The sequence below is a fragment of the Anomaloglossus baeobatrachus genome, chromosome 5 (genome assembly GCF_048569485.1).
Source record: "Anomaloglossus baeobatrachus isolate aAnoBae1 chromosome 5, aAnoBae1.hap1, whole genome shotgun sequence".
NCBI lineage: Eukaryota > Metazoa > Chordata > Amphibia > Anura > Aromobatidae > Anomaloglossus > Anomaloglossus baeobatrachus.
Window position 1 is genome coordinate 21,859,513 of NC_134357.1, and position 23,476 is coordinate 21,882,988.

At 45.1% G+C, this 23,476-nt stretch overlaps 1 protein-coding gene across 1 annotated transcript in view; it reads right to left on the minus strand.

The window, feature by feature from the left end:
- Window positions 1-22,952, minus strand: part of LOC142313210 (putative DBH-like monooxygenase protein 2) — a 79,152-nt gene extending 56,200 nt beyond the window's left edge. Inside the window, exons 1-5 of the mRNA XM_075352192.1 lie at window positions 22,653-22,952; window positions 10,740-10,886; window positions 7,559-7,714; window positions 3,911-3,994; window positions 1-106 (exon numbers count right to left, since the gene is read on the minus strand). The exon at window positions 1-106 is cut by the window's left edge and continues 62 nt beyond it. Of these exons, the coding sequence (XP_075208307.1) occupies window positions 1-106; window positions 3,911-3,994; window positions 7,559-7,714; window positions 10,740-10,886; window positions 22,653-22,952 (793 nt within the window). The remainder of the gene's footprint in view (window positions 107-3,910; window positions 3,995-7,558; window positions 7,715-10,739; window positions 10,887-22,652) is intronic.
- Window positions 22,953-23,476: the final 524 nt, after the last annotated feature.

Genomic DNA, 23,476 nt, shown 5'->3' on the forward strand with positions numbered 1-23,476 from the left:
CGTAGCAGTCTCCGACTTCTGATGTAATTTCGGTCTTATTTGGACAAAAATATATCAGGATGTGGTGCACTATGCCGAGACTGACGGGGTCTTCAATTGCTTCATACTGCTCAGGTAGCAAAAAAAAAAAAAGGAGGATATATAAAAAGAAGTAATACAAAAACTAAAAAGGATCTCTAGAGAAAGAGTAACAATTATAAGGGATCATAAAAGACTAGAAAAATATGGCTGGTTCCTTTAAGAAATAGCGCCACGCCCGTTCCGTGGTTGTGTCTGGCATTACAAGCTATAGAAATGAGCTTTATTTTTGCATTCCTCCCCTAAAAAAATGAAAAATTGATTAATAGATTATATTTGCCCCATTAAAAACTTTACTTCATTCCGAAAGAAATAAACATTGGGTCAGACGGACTCAGATTCTGGCACCAAGTGTGGTTGCGATCTCTGCACAGCCTATAGCAGGGGTGGGCTATTAATTTCCCGAGGGGCCACATGAGAAACCGTGACCGGTGTGGAGGTCGAGCCAAGAGGCTGGAATTAATTCTGCTCAATATTAATATATACATACTAATTATATTAAGTATTTTATATTATTATTAATCGCATCACTTAATATTGAACAGAATTCACTATGGTGACATCCCCCTATATACAGTATGAGCCCACACATGGCCCACCAACATACAGCATGAGCCCCCACATAGCCCCTATATACAGCACAAATCCCCACGTAGCCCCTATATACAGTATGAGCCCCCACATAGCCCCTATATACAGCACAAATCCCCACGTAGCCCCTATATACAGTATGAGCCCCCACATAGCCCCTATATACAGCATAAATCCCCACGTAGCCCCTATATACAGTATGATCCCCCACATAGCCTCCTTATACCGTATGAGCCCCCACACAGCCATCTACATATAGTATGAGCCCTCACGTATCCCCCTATATACAGTATGAGCCCTCACATAGCCCACTATATACAGTATGAGTCTCACATAGCTCCCTACACACAGGGTTAACCCTCACATAGCCCCCTTATACGGTATGATCCCCCACATAGCCCCCTTATACCATATGAGCCCCCACACAGCCATCTACATATAGTATGAGCCCTCACGTATCCCCCTATATACAGTATGAGCCCTCACATAGCCCACTATATACAGTTTGAGTCTCACATGGCTGCCTACACAAAGGGTGAACCCTCACATAGCCCCCTATATACAGTATAAGCCCACACATGAGCCACCAATATACAGCATGAGCCGCCACATATTCCCTATATACAGCACAAATCCCTACATAGCCTCTATATACAGTATAAGCCCTCATATATCCCCCAGTATAAAGCACAAATCCCCACATAGCCTCTATATACAGTATAAGCCCTCATATATCCCCCAGTATAAAGCACAAATCCCCACATAGCCTCTATATACAGTACTATCCCCCACATAGCCCCTTATACAGTATGAACCCCCAAACAGCCACCTATAGATAGTATGAGCCCTCACATAGCCCCCTATATACAGTATTAGCCCCTTACATAGCCCACTATATACAGTATGAGTCTCACATAGCTCCCTACACACAGGGTTAACCCTCACATAGCCCCCTATATACAGTATGAGCCCCCACATGACCCACCAACATACAACATGAGCTGCCACATAGCCCCTACATACAGTATGATACCCCACATAGCCCCTATATACAGCATGAACCCCCACATAGCCCCTACATACAGTATGATACCCCACATAGCACCCATATATAGTATGAGCCCCCACACAGCCATCTACATATAGTATGAGCCCTCACATAGCCCCCTATATACAGTATTAGTGTGTCGCCCTGGGCAAGCCAGGGGTCACAGGTCACAACACCACCACACCCCACACTCCAGGTAGGCACATCACAGCTAACCAGAAATCCTTGTTGCCTTCCTCCAGAGGCTGATGATTCACACCAGGGGGTGGGCCAGGCGGTGGGCTTCGCCCACCGAGGAGTTCACAGCTCTAGAGGCGGGAAAAACCAGGCAGATAAGCTAGGGAAGTGAAGGAGTAAACAGCTAAGATGAGCTAAGGAAGTGAAAGTAGAAGAAAGTAAAGTGGTAAAGGAGGAAAGCAAGAGTGGTGACAGAGAGAGAAAAGCCTGAAGTAGTCCAGCTGTGTGCAGGACAGGTCAGCAAGGTCAGCAACGGCGGTGACTGTCTGGAGGGGGACCGTTTGGAAGTTCCTGGAAGGACCCCGTAGGCTGTGTGCCCGGTGGTCTGGAGCAGTGTTCCGAAGGACAGTCAGCACCAGGGCAGGGGCCTCTCGGACCCCGGCAAGGCTTGGAGTCGCCGTAAATTGCCGAATCCGTCAGTGAAGGGGACGTAGATCCCCCAACAACCAAGTCCCGAGTGAAGGCAACAGCCCAACCTGTACAACAGAGACACCGCCACCGCCAGGGCACCAGTTTCTGAGGGCCAGCGCCTGCGGGCAAAGAGTAGAGCTCCTCCGGCCCAGCTTGAAGCCGGGGAGCGGGTTACCGGTGGGGACCCATCGCAACCAACAAGTACACAAAGGTGCAAGGAAGAGGGACATCACCGTCACCTACTGGGAGAGCAATCGCAGCCGTCCATGGGACCGTCTTACCAGCCGTTTGGTTTACCGTAAAAACTGTGTCAACGTCTCAGGCTGAGTGAGTACCACAGTGCCGCAAGGCACAGCGCTGCCCCCCCGCGTCCCTGCGCCCACCAGGCCCGGCACCTCCCAAGCCATCACCGGGCCCCGGGATCACCAACCCCTACCCACGGAGGGGCAACACAACACCTGGCTGCTCCGCATCACCATCCCCGGGATCCCCGTATTGAGCAGCGGTGGTGAAATCACCACAACCGTGGGTGGCGTCACGGACAATAAACAATCCCCACACCCAACAACCCCCTTTCACTCACGGGCGAGGAGTGCCGCTCGAGAAACCCCCGGGATCCGGCCCACCGCTCGAGCCACCACTGAGCAGCAGTTGCCGGACCCGAGCAGAAGGGGTGAGCGTAGTGTGCTGACACCCTCCTCCCCGCCCGCGACATTAGCCCCTTACATAGCCCACTATATACAGTATGAGTCTCACATAGCTCCCTACACACAGGGTTAACCCTCACATAGCTCCCTATATACAGTATGAGCCCCCACATGACCCACCAACATACAACATGAGCTGCCACATAGCCCCTACATACAGTATGATACCCCACATAGCCCCTATATACAGCATGAACCCCCACATAGCCCCTACATACAGTATGATACCCCACATAGCACCCATATATAGTATGAGCCCCCACACAGCCATCTACATATAGTATGAGCCCTCACATAGCCCCCTATATACAGTATGAGCCCTGGCATAACTCGTACAGTATGAGCCTCACATAGAACCCTATATACAGTATGAGCCTCACATAGCCCCCTATATACAGTATGAGCCCTCACATAGCCCCCTATATACAGTATGAGCCCTGGCCTAACTCGTACAGTATGAGCCTCACATAGCCCCCTATATACAGTATGAGCCCTCACATAGCCCCCTATATACAGTATGAGCCCCACATAGCTCCCTACACACAGGATTGAGACCTCACATAGCTCTTTATATACAGCATGAGTCCTACATAGCCCCTACACACAGTATAAGTCCATCCATACAGTATGAGCCCTCACATATACAGTATGAACCACCAGACAGCCTCCTAAATACAGCATGGTGCGGCCCGCAGTCACCGGTTTGAGCCCTTCTGCTGTCTCGGTCACACTTTGCCCTATAGTGATGACTCTGGCCACTGGGCTCATATGACCCATATGTAACTCTTTTCTGCCTGGTCTGCACATTTCTGTTGCATATGACATAACATGGACTTACCCTTATAATATGATGTTTTTTGGGCACCCGGGGCATTGGAAGGAACGTACATGCATAACTTGTATCTACTTCCGGAATAAGAAACTGATGAGGAAAAATAAAAGAAAAACATGTCCAGAGTTTAAAGCTGATGTAAGGGTTGATATCAAGTATCATGCACTGTACAATGGTCTATAGGAAAACCTGCCTACAGTTTACAATAACCAAGTCAAAATGTGTTCATCTATTGGTGTAAGAAAGAAAAGTGCTTTGCTCGTACGGTGCACTCAGCAGAGGTCACTCTCTGGTGCCGCAGATCAACTTTTTTTTTAATTCAGCACCATACAGCCGCTGTGACTACATGGCATACATTTATCATATGTGGTCATCATCAGGTTAAACGATAACATTTTCTGATACAACTTTTCCCTTTAAGGTGCACTGACCTCCCTCAGCACATCACGTCTACCTCCTCACCTATTTTCTGATACTTTTCCCTTTAAGTAGCACTGACCTCCCTCAGCACATCATGTCTACCTCCTCACCTATACTTATTTTTTTTTTATAGATTTTTCTTTTTTTTATAGATTTTTCTTTTTTAGCCCTGTGGTTGTCCGTGTTATCTTGCAGCAATGACCTCCTTTCTTCTTTGTAAAGAGAACTTTTTTTTAATTCAACACCATACAGCCGCTGTGACTACATGGCATAAATTTATCATATGTGGTCATCATCAGGTTAAACGATAACATTTTCTGATACAACTTTTCCCTTTAAGGAGCACTGACCTCCCTCAGCACATCACGTCTACCTCCTCACCTATTTTCTAAAGCAACTTTTCCCTTTAAGGAGCACTGACCTCCCTCAGCACATCTCGTCTATCTCCTCACCTATTTTCTGATACTTTTCCCTTTAAGGAGCACTGACCTCCCTCAGCACATCACATCTATCTCTTCTCCTATTTTCTGATACAGATTTTCCCTTTAAGGAGCACTGACCTCCCTCAGCACATCTCGTCTACCTCCTCACTTATTTTCTGATTCAACTTTTCCCTTTAAGGAGCACTGACCTCTCTCAGCACATCTCGTCTACCTCCTCACCTATTTTCTGATACTTTTCCCTTTATGGAGCACTGACCTCCCTCAGCACATCACATCTACCTCCTCGACTATCTTTTGATACAACTTTTCCCTTTAAGGAGCACTGACCTCCCTCAGCACATCACGTCTACCTCCTCACCTATTTTCTGATACAGCTTTTCCCTTTAAGGAGCACTGACCTCCCTCAGCACATCACGTCTACCTCCTCACCTATTTTCTGATACAGCTTTTCCCTTTAAGGAGCACTGACCTCCCTCAGCACATCACATCTACCTCCTCACCTATTTTCTGATACAACTTTTCCCTTTAAGGAGCACTGACCTCCCTCAGCACATCACATCTACCTCCTCACCTATTTTCTCATACAGCTTTTCCCTTTAAGGAGCACTGACCTCCCTCAGCACATCACGTCTACCTCCTCACCTATTTTCTGATACAACATTTCCCTTTAAGGAGCACTGACCTCCCTCAGCACATCACATCTACCTCCTCGACTATCTTTTGATACAACTTTTCCCTTTAAGGAGCACTGACCTCCCTCAGCACATCACGTCTACCTCCTCACCTATTTTCTGCTACAGCTTTTCCCTTTAAGGAGCACTGACCTCCCTCAGCACATCACATCTACCTCCTCACCTATTTTCTGATACAGCTTTTCCCTTTAAGGAGCACTGACCTCCCTCAGCACATCACATCTACCTCCTCACCTATTTTCTGATACAGCTTTTCCCTTTAAGGAGCACTGACCTCCCTCAGCACATCACATCTACCTCCTCACTTATTTTCTGATACAGCTTTTCCCTTTAAGGAGCACTGACCTCCCTCAGCACATCACGTCTACCTCCTCGACTATCTTTTGATACAACTTTTCCCTTTAAGGAGCACTGACCTCCCTCAGCACATCACGTCTACCTCCTCACCTATTTTCTGATACAACATTTCCCTTTAAGGAGCACTGACCTCCCTCAGCACATCACATCTACCTCCTCACCTATTTTCTGATACAACATTTCCCTTTAAGGAGCACTGACCTCCCTCAGCACATCACATCTACCTCCTCGACTATCTTTTGATACAACTTTTCCCTTTAAGGAGCACTGACCTCCCTCAGCACATCACATCTACCTCCTCACCTATTTTCTGATACAGCTTTTCCCTTTAAGGAGCACTGACCTCCCTCAGCACATCACATCTACCTCCTCACTTATTTTCTGATACAGCTTTTCCCTTTAAGGAGCACTGACCTCCCTCAGCACATCACGTCTACCTCCTCACCTATTTTCTGATACAACATTTCCCTTTAAGGAGCACTGACCTCCCTCAGCACATCACATCTACCTCTTCGCCTATTTTCTCATAGTTTTCCCTTTAAGGAGCACTGACCTCCCTCAGCACATCACATCTACCTCCTCACCTATTTTCTCATACAGCTTTTCCCTTTAAGGAGCACTGACCTCCCTCAGCACATCACATCTACCTCCTCACCTATTTTCTCATAGTTTTCACTTTAAGGAGCAATGACCTCCCTCAGCACATCACATCTACCTCCTCACCTATTTTCTCATACAGCTTTTCCCTTTAAGGAGCAATGACCTCCCTCAGCACATCACATCTACCTCCTCACCTATTTTCTCATACAGCTTTTCCCTTTAAGGAGCAATGACCTCCCTCAGCACATCACATCTACCTCCTCACCTATTTTCTCATACAGCTTTTCCCTTTAAGGAGCACTGACCTCCCTCAGCACATCACATCTACCTCCTCACCTATTTTCTCATAGTTTTCCCTTTAAGGAGCACTGACCTCCCTCAGAACATCACGTCTACCTCCTCACCTATTTTCTCATACAGCTTTTCCCTTTAAGGAGCACTGACCTCCCTCAGCACATCACGTCTACCTCCTCACCTATTTTCTCATACAGCTTTTCCCTTTAAGGAGCAATGACCTCCCTCAGCACATCACATCTACCTCCTCACCTATTTTCTCATACAGCTTTTCCCTTTAAGGAGCACTGACCTCCCTCAGCACATCACATCTACCTCCTCACCTATTTTCTCATACAGCTTTTCCCTTTAAGGAGCAATGACCTCCCTCAGCACATCACATCTACCTCCTCACCTATTTTCTCATACAGCTTTTCCCTTTAAGGAGCACTGACCTCCCTCAGCACATCACATCTACCTCCTCACCTATTTTCTCATAGTTTTCCCTTTAAGGAGCACTGACCTCCCTCAGAACATCACGTCTACCTCCTCACCTATTTTCTCATACAGCTTTTCCCTTTAAGGAGCACTGACCTCCCTCAGCACATCACGTCTAACTCCTCACCTATTTTCTCATAGTTTTCCCTTTAAGGAGCACTGACCTCCCTCAGCACATCACGTCTACCTCCTCACCTATTTTCTGATACAGCTTTTCCCTTTAAGGAGCACTGACCTCCCTCAGCACATCACGTCTACCTCCTCGCCTATACTTTTTTGGCCCTGTGGTTGGCCATGTTATCTTGCAGCAATGACCTCCTGGCTTCTTTGTAAAGAGAACTGCTGAATAGTTGACAATTTCTGGTCCTTACATCGTTCAGGATGAAATCATGGCGTATCATTACTTCAGGATACTTCGGATGGTACAGGAGTTCCAAGAAAAAAATAGATTTTCGGAATGTGTTGTCATCCGTTAGCTCCAATTGTTCTCCGTCCCCAAAAACAACGCTCACTCTCACGGTGTCATTCTAGGGATAGAACCAGATTGTAAATTAAGTAGAAGACAATGAAGAGGATCTCTGAGAATGTGATAAAATGGCATCTGTGATAATACTCAAACTTAGGGGTACTTTGCACGTTGCGACATCGCTACTGCGATATCGTCGGGGTCAAATCGAAAGTGACGCACATCCGGTGCCTGTAACGACTTCGCAACGTGTAAAGCCTAGATGCACCGATAAACGATCGCAAAAGCGTCGTAAATCGGTGATCTGTGTAGTGTTGGACATTTTCATAATGTCGCACCAATAGGAGATGCGATATTGTTCCTCGTTCCTGCGGTAGCACACATCGCTGTGTATGAAGCCGCAGGAGCGAGGAACATCTCCTTACCTGCCTCCACCGGCTATGCGTAAGGAAGGAGGTGGGCGGGATGTTTACGTCCCGCTCATCTCCGCCCCTTCGCTTCTATTGGCCACCTGCCGTGTGACATCGCTGTGACGGCGCACGACCCGCCCCCTTAGGAAGGAGGTGGGTTGCTGGCCAGAGCGACGTCGCAGGGCAGGTAAGTGCGTGTGAAGCTGCCGTAGCGATAATGTTCGCTACGGCAGCTATCACAAGATATCGCATGTGCGACGGGGGCGGGGACTATCGCGCTCGGCATTGCTATTATCGGCTAGCGATTTCGCAGCATGCAAAGTACCCCATAGTCCCATGTCAGGACTGAGTTCCAGACTGAGACATACAGCTCCAGAGACAAGTGTCTCAACTGCCAGAAGAGCCAGATCCAACAGACATCAGTTGGCCAGGAGCTGGGCTGCGATATATGAAGAAATATATCTTCTCTCCGAATAGAATGAGAATAATAATCAGCTTCATTCTGCTCCATTGGCCCGACAACTTTATAGCAGAGCATGGGGATTGACTGCGCAGAACGGGAATACAAATACACATTAACGCTGGAGATAATCAGCGTTGTGCTCAGTAAGGAGAAGATTAATTTCTTTACATATCACAGACTTGTGATCCAACTCTTCTGCTATTTTATGCAGGTTTTATGAGCTTTAAGAATGTCACGTCCTGTCACATGACTATGACAAGGGGCTGTTTGAATTATATCACGGGGCCATTGTATCACATGTTAAGACTGTACAAATAATTAGATTCTCCTAGAGCACTGAAGAAACTGCAATCAATTACCTGAATTTTTACTATACTAAACGTTTTTTATAACTTTCTCAAGGGTTTATCCAGGACCAAAAATGACATAGTAATAGAGTTCATGATCAGTACAGGATCAGTAATATAATGTGCAGTACAGACCAAAAGTTTGGACACACCTTCTCATTCAAAGAGTTTTCTTTATTTTCATGACTGAAAATTGTAGCTTCACATTGAAGGCATCAAAACTATGAATTACCACATGTGGAATGAAATACTGAACAAAAAAGTGTGAAACAACTGAAAATATGTCTTATATTCTCGGTTCTTCAAAGTAGCCACCTTTTGCTTTGATTACTGCTTTGCACACTCTTGGCATTCTCTTGATGAGCTTCAAGAAGTAGTCACCGGAAATGGTTTTCACGTCACAGGTGTGCCCTGTCAGGTTTAATAAGTGGGATTTCTTGCCTTATAAATGGGGTTGGGACCATCAGTTGTGTTGTGCAGAAGTCTGGTGGATACACAGCTGATAGTCCTACTGAATAGACTGTTAGAATTTGTATTATGACAAGAAAAAAGCAGCTGAGTAAAGAAAAACGAGGGGCCATCATTACGTTAAGAAATGAAGGTCAGTCAGTCCGAAAAATTGGGAAAACTTTGAAAGTGTCCCCAAGTGCAGTGGCAAAAACGATCAAACGCTACAAAGAGACTGGCTCACATGAGGACCGCCGCAGGAAAGGAAGACTAAGAGTCACCTCTGCTGCGGAGGATAAGTTTATCCGAGTCACCAGCCCCAGAAATCGCAGGTTCACAGCAGCTCAGATTAGAGACCAGGTCAATGCCACACAGAGTTCTAGCAGCAGACACATCTATAAAACAACTGTTAAGAGGAGACTTTGTGCAGCAGCCTTCATGGTAAAATAGCTGCTAGGAAACCACTGCTAAGGACAGGCAACAAGCAGAAGAGACTTGTTTGGGCTAAAGAACACAGGGAATGGACATTTGACCAGTGGAAATCTGTGCTTTGGTCTGATGAGTCCAAATTTGAGATCTTTGGATCCGACCACCATGTCTTTGTGCGACGCAGAAAAGGTGAACGGATGGACTCTACATGGCTGGTTCCCACCGTGAAGCATGGAGGAGGAGGTGTGATGGTGTGGGGATGCTTTGCTGGTGACACTGTTGGGGATTTATTCAAAATTGAAGGCATACTGAACCAGCATGGCTACCACAGCATCTTGCAGCGGCATGCTATTCCATCTGGTTTATGTTTAGTTGGACCATCATTTATTTTTCAACAGAACAATGACCCCAAACACACCTCCAGGCTGTGTAAGGGCTATTTGACTAAGAAGGAGAGTGATGGGTGCTACGCCGGATGACCTGGCCTCCACAGTCACCAGACCTGAACCCAATCGAGATGGTTTGGGGTGAGCTGGACCGCAGAGTGAAGGCAAAAGGGCCAACAAGTGCTAAGCATCTCTGGGAACTCCTTCAAGACTGTTGGAAGACCATTTCCGGTGACTACCTCTTGAAGCTCATCAAGAGAATACCAAGAGTGTGCAAAGCAGTAATCAAAGCAAAAGGTGGCTACTTTGAAGACACATGTTCAGTTGTTTCACACTTTTTTGTTAAGTATTTCATTCCACATGTGTTAATTCATAGTTTTGATGCCTTCAATGTGAATCTACAATTTTCAGAGTCATGAAAATAAAGAAAACTCTTTGAATGAGAAGGTGTGTCCAAACTTTTGGTCTGTACTGTATGTATATATAATCTTTATTTTATATTTTGATTATTTTGTACATAAAATAAACTGCAATGTCTGGTAAAATATTAATAAATAATAATTATTCTGCTTTATTACATAGCTATATATAAATATATACTCACCTCAATTTCATGATCGTGACGATCACACGTGAACCATTGCCGCCAGACTCTCAGGACTGTGTGCGTGTCATTGCGGCTCAGGTGGAGCAGCGTGTAGTCCTGGGACTTGTCCTTCACCGGTGGCCACTCGCCGTCTGTATGGGCGTCCTGAGAAGGATTCAATATGGTAGTGATAATGGAAAGGGTTTAAAGGGCAAGAAGTGAAGCATGGCGTCCACCCGAAATAACCTCATTGTCACGAACAGCCGGGGAAGTCCCTCAGAAATCCGCAGCTGTTCACTGATTTGTTACACACGACTACTCTCTAGCGCCCCCCTTGTCTGCAGGCCACTTTTGGTACTGCAGGACAATGCATAAGATGAGGCTGCTGAGCTGATAATGCCAAATATTGGAGGTCTCACAGCGAGGGTAAATGTATATCTCTGATTCCTGCTAATGGAATATTTATATACCTCGGTACCCTTAATGATAGCACTCCAATAATTCTATGCAATAACAATTACGCTGCCACCACCCAGACTTTCTACAGGTAGCTGGGGACCCGTTTCAGATAGCATAAGGCCCTTCGGGGTTTTGGATTCGTATATAAAGCATAAGGAAAGAAACTCTTAAATTTTTATATATTTAATCCGAAAATAGGCAGTGTTTAAAGAATATACAAGAATTTACAAAAGGGAACAATACACATTACGGCATAGCAGTTACATTAAAATAAAAGGTATAAACGTGAAACTTACTAAGCTTCTGCCATAGAAGTGACGTCTGCTTATGGAGGGAGGGTCTCCAAGAGATGTTAGAATCGGCCAGCATCACCCTTCATGATGCCCTCCACGTGCTGACTGAGCCCCCAAGACAGGAACTGTCTCTTATGCTCTTGCTAGCCCCCCTTGCCTGTGACATCATTTTACAGTCACTTGTGGGCTGGGCTTGAGATGGTCACAAAGTTCCATAATTCTAGGGTTTTTCATATCTTTGCTCCTGGGTCACACAGGTGAAAGATATTAGCGTCATATTTAATATCTCGATTTTACAGTTACATTGATACCAAACACAACGCCTCTAGCACAATTTTACTGGCCAATACTAATTTGTCGTGATTCCGTCGATCTCCTCGTCAGGTGAGACGGTGCGCTGGGTTCCGCACGACGCAGGGATTCTGGCAATGTGTTTTTCATCTTTCTAGCATTAAAGTCGCACTTCAAAACCTGCTTTGGGAGTTTTCCCGCCAATATTACAAAGAATTGTCTTTCTCTGCAGCTTTTGGCTTTAGTTCTACCATCACCCAAAGTCATAAATACCTTAAGCTTCCAGGCCAATCAGATAATCGCCATGACGACCTGTGGCTGGTGAAGAAGAGGGGGATGAAGACACTTCAACAGTTCGACATGACACCTCCCACTTTTTGAGGTAGCATGGGAGATTGATTTGCCAATCGTCTCCTAAGCCTACCTCGCTGGCATCCCCCTGCCGGGACAGCCCATCAGCGTTGCCATGCTCAACACCCTTCCTGTGTTGAATGGTAAAGTCATACTGCTGTAGTGCCAAGCTCCACCGCAGTAGCTTACCATTGTCTCCGGCCACCCGATGTAGCCAGCTGAGAGGGTTGTGGTCTGTCACTATGGTGAAGTTGCGTCCATATAGGTAGGGCTGCAGTTTCCGCAGGGCCCACACTATAGAGAGGCACTCCTTCTCCACAGTGGCGTAGGCCACTTCCCGGGATAAGAGCTTGCGGCTGAGAAACATCACCGGATGCTCTTCTCCCTTCCCATTTACCTGGCTGAGTACTGCACCAAGGCCAAACGCACTGGCATCTGTCTGAACTATGAACCGTCGGGTGAAGTCCGGGGCTTGTAGGATTGGGGAACTGGCGAGGGCAGCTCTTAGTGCCCTGAAGGACCGTTCACAGTCATCTGTCCAGGTGACTACTTGCGGTAGCTTCTTTTTGGTGAGGTCCGTCAACGGCTTAGCAAGAGCACTATAGTTAGGAACAAACTTCCTATAGTACCCTGCCGTACCCAAGAAGGACATCACCTGCTTCTTTGACTTGGGGGTAGGCCAGGAGGTGATGGCATCAACCTTCCCTGGCTCTGGTTTCAGGGTCCCGCCACCCACTCTGTGTCCAAGGTACTGTACCTCCGTCATGCCGATCTGACACTTCCCTGGCTTTATAGTCAGACCAGCGCTTTGGATCCGCCTGAGCACCTGCTCCAGGTGCCCCAGGTGTTCCTCCCAAGTGGGACTAAAGATGGCAATGTCATCCAGGTAAGCTACTGCAAACCCTCCTAGTCCCTCGAGCAGCTGGTCGACCAATCGCTGGAAAGTGGCAGGAGCATTTCTCATGCCAAAGGGCATGACGAGGGATTCATACAGCCCGAATGGGGTGATGAAGGCGGACCTTTCCTGTGCTTCCTTGGACATAGGAATCTGCCAGTACCCTCGACTCAGGTCCATGATGGTCAGGTACTGGGCCCCGGCTAAGCAATCCAGTAACTCGTCGATGCGTGGCATTGGGTACGCATCGGGTGCTGTGATTGCATTTAGCCTCCTGTAGTCCACACAAAACCGGGTTGTCCGGTCCTTTTTTGGAACCAAGACTACAGGCGAGGCCCATGCACTTTTGGACCTCTGGATCACTCCCAGGACTAGCATTTCATCGATCTCCCTTTTTATGTCCTTTTGTACCTCTAGGGAGACACGGTATGGGGGTTGACGAACTGGGGAATGACTCCCTGTGTCCACCTGGTGGGTGGCTAGGGATGTCTTCCCTGGGACATTCGTGAAGGTCATCAGGTAGGGCCGGAATACCTCCCGCAGCTGGGACTTTTGGTCCAAGGATAGCTGTGGGTTGAATGCCGCCTCCTCGATAGACCCTCCATCCCGGGCTGAGGCGAGCAAGTCCACCAAGACTTCACTTTCGCCTTCCTCGGGAAGACTACACACAGGAAGAGCAAAGGCTTCCCTGTCATGATGAGCTTTCATCATGTTGACATGGAAGACCTTTTGCCTCTTCCTGGCATGGTCGATGGTGACCACATAGTTTACGTCATTGAGGCGCTGATGCACCAGGTATGGACCCTCCCAGGCCGCCTGAAGCTTGTTCTGGGTCATTGGGACTAGGACCCACACCTTCTGACCCACTTCGTACACCCGCTCTCGAGCGTGTTGGTCGTACCATCGCTTCTGGCTGGCCTGGGCTTGCGCCATATTCTCATGCACCATCTGCGTCATTGACTGCATTTTGTCACGGAGCCGAATGACATACTCCACAACGGACACTTCTGGGGAATTCAGTTCCTCTTCCCAGGATTCCCTTACCAGACCAAGAGGCCCCCGGACTCGTCTGCCATACAGGAGCTCGAAGGGGGAAAACCCCGTTGAGGCCTGTGGTACCTCTCTGTAGGCAAACAGCAGGTGTGAGAGATACCGCTCCCAGTCGCGTCCATGTGACTCAACCAGCATCTTAAGCATCTGCTTAAGTGTACCATTAAATCGCTCACACAAACCATTGGTCTGTGGGTGATAAGCGCTTGATATCAGATGCCGCACCTGCATTTTCTTACAGAGAGCCTCCATTAGACGAGACATGAACTGAGTCCCCTGGTCGGTAAGCATCTCCCTGGGAAATCCTACTCGGGAGAATATGGTCAAGAGGGCATCTGCCACCTTATCGGCTCTAACTGAGGACAGAGCCACTGTCTCCGGATACCGGGTAGCATAGTCTACCACAGTAAGGACGAACCGTTTTCCAGAGCTGCTGGGGACGGCCAGAGGCCCGACAATGTCCACAGCGACCCTCTGGAAAGGCTCCTCTATCACCGGCAAAGAGATCAGGGGAGCTTTGGGAGCAGGCCCTGACTTTCCCACTCTTTGACATGTGATACAGGAGCGGCAGTAGTTGGCAACATCTGTCCCCATTTTGGGCCAATAGAAGTGGTGAGACAGCCGAGCCTTGGTTTTGCTAACCCCCAAGTGTCCGGCGAGTGGGATCTCATGGGCAATCCGCAGCAACTCACTCCTAAAGCGGTGAGGCACCACCAGCTGTCTTTCCTTCAGCCACTCTTGTTGGGGGTTACAGGGAATTGTCTCCCGGTACAACTTTCCCTGGTCCCAGAATACCCTCTCCTTATCGGTCTCGGAAGAGGGCTTCTCTGCGAGGTCCCTTAACGTCTCTAGACTGGCATCAGTTCGTAGAGCCACCTGAAACTCTTGGCTAGAAGCAGCCAAAAGTGACGTTAAGGTTCCAACCTCACCAGGACCCTCTGGGACCTGCTCTGGGTCCGTAACCAGTTCCGTTATCCCTCTGGGTGAAGAGGTGTCAGAAGGCAAGGTTTCATTTGCGTTCTGGGCACTCTGACTGCGGGTGACAGCACCGATGAAGGCTGTCTCCCCGGGGAATAACCACTCTTCCCCATCAGCCTGACAGGTACTACTGGCTGTGTTACTGTCCGCTGTGACACTGCTCAGCTGCATTTGACCACTGTCCTCGTGGTTCTCATGTCTGCCTCCATCTCTGTCAGCACCGACACTTGCTACCTTGGGGTCGTCCTCAGCCACGTCACCCTGCCGCGTGGCATGGCTGAGTTCCCCTGTACAAATCTCCACTTTATTACCATGCACAACATTTGTAATTACGTTCTGGGTATCCGCATTCGGGTCGCATGACTTATCAACAACATTTGCATCACATGATTTAACAACACTTGCATCACATGACTGATCAACAACATTTGTATCACCTGACTTTTTGGATTCGGGAGGATCATCAGGGAGAAATTGTGCAACTAATCGCCCCAGATCAGTCCCCAATAAAACATTGGTTGGTAGATGTTCATCCACCCCCACTTCCCTCCACCCTCTCCCAGCACCCCAGTCGAGGGGAATCAGGGCCATTGGGAAGGATTGGTGGACACCCCCCGCCAAGGCGACAGTCAGGATTTTTCCCGGGATAAAGTTTTCAGGGGGTACCAGTTCAGGGCGGACCAGTGTTCTGTCGGCCCCAGTGTCCTTGAGCCCCACAGTGGGGGTTCCGCCTACGGTGACGGGGTGTAGGTTTTCGCAGGCCCTACCACCCGCCTTCCTTGCCAACAGGACAGTTCCAGTAGGCCCTTGGGCCTTGGATGTGGGGTTCCTCTTCTGCCTCTCTGGGCAACCAGAGCTGAGGTGTCCAGGCTGGTTGCAGGAAAAACACCTGCGAGTGTCAGAGGTGGGCCGGGCACTGGTGGATGAAACAGGACCTACGGGAGGTCGGCTGGTAGGGGCAGGGGTGGTTGTAGTTGTCATCTTACCCCCTTTCCAGCTAGTGGTGGACGGCTTACGCACCTCCGATGCACGGTTGGCCACATAGGCGTCGGCAATCTGGGCTGCTTTTGAGGCCTCCTTGGGCTCTCGGTCCATAACAAACTGTCGAACCTCCACAGGACAGACATGTAGGAGTTGGTCCTTCACCATGAGGTCCTTTAACTCCTCAAAGGTTGTAACGGACAGTCCTTGGATCCACTGGTCAAAGGTGCGCTGGAGCCCACCCTCCAAATCGCTGTAGCTGTCATGAGGTCCGAGCTGGAGGGTCCGGAATTTTTTTCGGTACACCTCCGGAGTCAGCTGATACTTCCGTACTAGGGCCTGCTTTATGGCCCCATAGTCTCCACTCTGCTCTTGAGGGAGACTGGCAAACGCGTCCAGGGCCTTGCCTCGCAGCCCTGGGGTTAAGTATTGTGCCCATTGTGTTGAGGGCAACTGGTACTGCAAGCAAGTCTTTTCAAATCCCCTCAGAAAGGTGTCCAAATCCCCGTCCTTTTCCATCACAAGAAAGTGCTCCGGTCGGGGCTTAAAGCTGCTGGCATTATTGGACTCACCGTTTAGTGAGGAAGATGTCTGCTGCCGGGCTTTGAGGATATTCAATTCATGGTCTCTCTGGGCTTGGCGCTCTCGCTCGGCTCGCTCAGCCTCTCGCTCGGCTCTCTCAGCCTCTCGCTCGGCTCTCTCAGCCTCTCGATATTGCTGAATGAGGTTTAGCCGTCCCTGCCGGTCATCTGCAGCGAATTGTTGTAGAGCCATCTTCAGGAAAGAGTCCATGTTGCCCCGATCACTGCTCTGGCTTGCAGTTGATGGTGGGGACTCTGCAGAAGCACTATCCTGGGCTTGGCTTGCCTCCTCTTCTCCAGCACTGGGGGAATGAACGTGCTCTGCGTCCCATTGTAAAAGTTCTTTAATGAGGTCTTGCCTCGTTTTGCCATGGCCATCAATCAACTTGGATCTGCAGAGTGCAGCAAGAACTTCCTTCTTCTGCTGATTGTACCAGGCTTCTGACACAGCCTCCATAATTGCCAAATAAAAGATAGGATAGAAAACAAGAGAGAAGGGAGGGGGTAACTGCTACACGTACAGTATTGTTCCAGGTATATTTAAACACTGAGTTCGATCCTCAAAACTTTTGCAAGTTTTTAGTGAAAGGGATGATTGCTCAAACCAGATCACTAATGCTTTATATATCCCACCGCTTGCCACCAATTTGTCACGAACAGCCGGGGAAGTCCCTCAGAAATCCGCAGCTGTTCACTGATTTGTTACACACGACTACTCTCTAGTGCCCCCCTTGTCTGCAGGCCACTTTTGGTACTGCAGGACAATGCATAAGATGAGGCTGCTGAGCTGATAATGCCAAATATTGGAGGTCTCACAGCGAGGGTAAATGTATATCTCTGATTCCTGCTAATGGAATATTTATATACCTCGGTACCCTTAATGATAGCACTCCAATAATTCTATGCAATAACAATTACGCTGCCACCACCCAGACTTTCTACAGGTAGCTGGGGACCCGTTACAGATAGCATAAGGCCCTTCGGGGTTTTGGATTCGTATATAAAGCATAAGGAAAGAAACTCTTAAATTTTTATATATTTAATCCGAAAATAGGCAGTGTTTAAAGAATATACAAGAATTTACAAAAGGGAACAATACACATTACGGCATAACAGTTACATAAAATAAAAGGTATAAACGTGAAACTTACTAAGCTTCTGCCATAGAAGTGACGTCTGCTTATGGAGGGAGGGTCTCCAAGAGATGTTAGAATCGGCCAGCATCACCCTTCATGATGCCCTCCACGTGCTGACTGAGCCCCCAAGACAGGAACTGTCTCTTATGCTCTTGCTAGCCCCCCTTGCCTGTGACATCATTTTACAGTCACTTGTGGGCTGGGCTTGAGATGGTCACAAAGTTCCATAATTCTAGGGTTTTTCATATCTTTGCCCCTGGGTCACACAGGTGAAAGATATTAGCGTCATATTTAATATCTCGATTTTACAGTTACATTGATACCAAACACAACGCCTCTAGCACAATTTTACTGGCCAATACTAATTTGTCGTGATTCCGTCGATCTCCTCGTCAGGTGAGACGGTGCGCTGGGTTCCGCACGACGCAGGGATTCTGGCAATGTGTTTTTCATCTTTCTAGCATTAAAGTCGCACTTCAAAACCTGCTTTGGGAGTTTTCCCGCCAATATTACAAAGAATTGTCTTTCTCTGCAGCTTTTGGCTTTAGTTCTACCATCACCCAAAGTCATAAATACCTTAAGCTTCCAGGCCAATCAGATAATCGCCATGACGACCTGTGGCTGGTGAAGAAGAGGGGGATGAAGACACTTCAACAGTTCGACATGACACTCATGTTCTAAGAAAGAAACTTCATAACCATTAACCCCTTTTTAACAGGGGGATTTTGCACCTTCATTTTTTTCCTCCTTTTCTTCCAAAAGCCAAAACGTGTTTACTTTTACTTATTTTTTTCCTAGCTGCATGAAGGCTTGTTTTTAATGGGACGAGCTGTACTCATAAATTAAGCCATCTATTTTGTGATGTAGTGGAAACCTGGGAAAAAAAGTCATGGTTTGATGCATTTGTGAAAAATAAACTTATATTTTTGTCTTTTTTTTTCTCAAATTTCTTTATCGTAATTTTATCGGAACAAAAGAATCTGACTTCTCCCTTCACCTACATTGAGGTAGTGTATATATCTATATCTCTATGTAGCTGAATAATCTGCTTCTGGCTTCTCTGTCTGCAATACAGGTCAAGATTACCAAATCTTCAAAAGCCTCCGAATACAGGCAGCGGCTCAATGGTAGAGCTGCTGCTTATGGACAAAGAGCTCATGAGTTCTAGTCCTGTTGTGGAAAACCAAAACAGATAAGACTTTAATTTATGCACTGCTCTTCTTGAGTTAATTTATTCACTGAATTGAAAGGAGGAGCCAGGACAAGAGTAGTGATCAGCAGGACTGCGGGAGAGAGCCCTGAAATCGGGACAGTCCCGCTGAATCCAGGGCGGTTAGGAGGTGGAATATTAATATGATCCTCCAGGTTATTAAGATTATGGAGATATCGCACATGCGTGGTTTTCTTTTTACTTACAGGGATTGTCTAGTCTAAAGGCACAAGTCTGCAGTCTCTCCATGTGTCGCTCTATGTGACCGCAGACTTGTGAATCCTCATATTATGGTCTGTGAGGATTCTCGGATGTCAGAGCCGGGAACAGTGGTCACCTGGCCAAGAGTATATGAAGGTGCGGGTATATGACGTACCAACATGTCATATATTAGGAAGGGAGTAAAGTATACTTAACATTATTTTCTTCCACAACATTCGCCTCCAATTTTCGAGCATGAGATTCCTCTTTATTTTTGCTTTATTTAACTCAACTCCAATTCACTCAATACAAAATGTAACAAAAGCCTTTTCTATACCTAGACATAATCCCTGGAGATTACAGGCCATAAACCACAGGCTGCATTACTGGGTAATCTAATGAGAACGTCTTCCCTTTTGATTACTTCCAGATACAAAGATGTAATGAAGATCATGGGTGATATCAATTACATCCCCGAATCAATACTGAATATACAACAGCAAATCTTATATCAGGAGATGTATTCATGATTACAATGCATAGAACAATCTCCGTAACAACATAATAAAATCTGCACTCTCACCTGTAATGTATCAGAAAGAAAGAAAATAATAATAATAATAATAATAATAATAATACATTAAGGATTACAACAGTGTAGTACAAGAATAAAACTACTATAATATTGCCCCTATGTACAAGAATATAACTACTATAATACTGCCCTTATGTACAAGAATAAAACTACTATAATATTGCCCCTATGTACAAGAATATAACTACTATAATACTGCTCCTATGTACAAGAATATAACTACTATAATACTGCCCCATATGTACAAGAATATAACTACTATAATACTGTCCCCTATATACAAGAATATAACTACTATAATACTGCTCCTATATACAAGAATATAACTACTATAATACTGCCCCTATGTACAAGAATATAACTACTACAATACTGCCCCTATATACAAGAATATAACTACTATAATACTGCCCCCTATGTACAAGAATATAAATACTATAATACTGCCTCTATGTACAAGAATATAACTACTATAATACTGCCCCATATGTACAAGAATATAACTACTATAATACTGTCCCCTATATACAAGAATATAACTACTATAATACTGCTCCTATATACAAGAATATAACTACTATAATACTGCCCCTATGTACAAGAATATAACTACTACAATACTGCCCCTATATACAAGAATATAACTACTATAATACTGCCCCTATGTATAAGAATATAAATACTATAATACTGCCTCTATGTACAAGAATATAACTACTATAATACTGCCTCTATGTACAAGAATATAACTACTATAATACTGCTCCTATGTACAAGAATATAACTACTATAATAATGCTCCTATGCACAAGAATATAACTACTACAATACTGCCCCTATATACAAGAATATAACTACTATAATACTGCCCCTATGTACAAGAATATAACTACTATAATACTGACCCTATGTACAAGAATATAACTACTATAATACTGCTCCTATGTACAAGAATATAACTATTATAATACTGCCCCTATGTACAAGAATATAACCACTATAATACTGCCCCTATGTACAAGAATATAACTACTATAATACTGCCCCCTATGTACAAGAATATAACTACTATAATACTGCCCCTATGTACAAGAATATAACTACTATATTACTGCCCCTATGTACAAGAATATAACTACTATAATACTGCTCTTATGTACAAGAATATAACTACTATAATACTGCCCCTATGTATAAGAATATAAATACTATAATACTGCCCCTATGTACAAGAATATAACTACTATAATACTAACCCTATGTACAAGAATATAACTACTATAATACTGCCCCTATGTATAAGAATATAAATACTATAATACTGCCCCTATGTACAAGAATATAACTACTATAATACTGCCCCTATGTACAGGAATATAACTACTATAATACTGCCCCTATGTACAAGAATATAACTACTATAATACTGCCCCTATGTACAAGAATATAACTACTATAATACTGCTCCCTATGTACAAGAATATAACTACTATAATACTGTCCCCTATGTACAAGAATATAACTACTATAATACTGCCCCTATGTACAAGAATATAACTACTATAATACTGCCCCTATGTACAAGAATATAACTACTATAATACTGCCCCTATGTATAAGAATATAACTACTATAATACTGCTCCTATGTACAAGAATATATCTACTATAATACTGCCCCTATGTACAAGAATATAACTACTATAATACTGCCCCTATGTATAAGAATGTAACTACTATAATACTGCCCCTATGTACAAGACTATAACTACTATAATACTGCCCCTATGTATAAGAATATAAATACTATAATACTGCCCCGATATACAAGAATATAACTACTGTAATACAGCCTCTATGTACTAGAATATAATCACTATAATACTGCCTCTATGTACAAGAATATAACTACTATAATACTGCTCTCTATGTACAAGAATATAACTACTATAATACTGCCCCCTATGTACAAGAATATAACTACTTTAATACTGCCCCTATATACAAGAATATAACTACTATAATACTGCCCCCTATGTACAAGAATATATCTACTATAATACTGCCCCTATATACAAGAATATAACTACTGTAATACTGCCTCTATGTACAAGAATATAATCACTATAATATTGCCTCTATGTACAAGAATATAACTACTATAATACTGCCCCCTATGTACAAGAATATAACTACTATAATACTGCCCCCTATGTTCAAGAATATATCTACTTTAATACTGCCCCTATGTACAAGAATATAACTACTATAATACTGCCCCTATATGAAAGAATATAACTACTATAATACTGCCCCTATGTACAAGAATATAACTACTATAATACTGCCTCTATGTACAAGAATATAACTGCTATAATACTGCCCCCTATGTGCAGGAATATAACTACTATAATACTGCCCCTATGTACAAGAATATAACTACTATAATACTGCCCCTATGTACAAGAATATAACTACTATAATACTGCCCCCTATGTACAGGAATATAACTACTATAATACTGCTCCTATATACAAGAATATAACTACTATAATACTGCTCCTATGTACAAGAATATAACTACTATATACTGCCCCCTATGTACAAGAATATAACTACTATAATACTGCTCCTATGCACAAGAATATAACTACTATAATACTGCCCCTATGTACAAGAATATAACTACTATAATACTGCCCCTATGTACAGGAATATAACTACTATAATACTGCCCCTATGTACAGGAATAGAACTACTATAATACTGCTCCTATGTACAGGAATATAACTACTATAATACTGCCCCTATGTACAGGAATATAACTACTATAATACTGAAATGATGCTGCTGTAAATCTCAGTCTTAGTTGATGATTAGTATCAGTATAGTATATTGATGTTGGACTTACATAAAAATACGGTTCATCGTTGTCGTCCCATCCGGCCATGACAAAGTCAGTCTTGTTGAGGGATGTGTCAGGGCCAAAACCCAGAGCCACGGCTGAGGCCCGGGGAGTCTGTATCTCTACAGCAATCTCTTGGATTTCTCTGTCGTATCCCCATTCCAAAAGGACAATGTCGTCCCGTTCCGGATGTGTTAACTTTCTTGCAATCGGCAAATCCAGAGGTCCTCGCGAGCCTAGAACATGAAGAGCAGCGGCCAAGAGCAGACAAGCGTTCCTCCATATATAGCCTGTCCTACTGTCCATGGTGAGAAGATCTGGATGGATGGGCGCAGGGCATGGTGACGATACCTCGATGGGTCAATTCTTTAATAAAGGTCAGTGACGTTTTATAGGATTTATATTTATTCTTCCGGAGGTGTCCATTTCATTCCTCTTTCCTGTGTTTGTGTCATTGAATCCCACCGTTATCTTATCGAGTCTTGAGGTGTCAGAGCATTGAGTTACCAAGAATTGCCAAGAATTACATAAGAATCAAAGTGTCTTCTCCGATTACTAATACGTTCCACCAAAGAAGAAGGACGCAACGAATACTATAACCCATTAATGTTTGGTTATGGTCAAATGACTCTATTCTTTTTGCAACTTTGTATCACTTAGACCCGGAATATCACAAGTGAAATCTTATCTGTTTGTCTTTCTGTACAATGCAGTGTTTTTGATCATTCAACTTTTTGGCCCCTAAGAATATTGTTTGTTTTTTTTATCTTGATATAATCATACATTTATTGTTCTTCCTTACATCTCTAGTGCCTACTGGTGTAGTATCT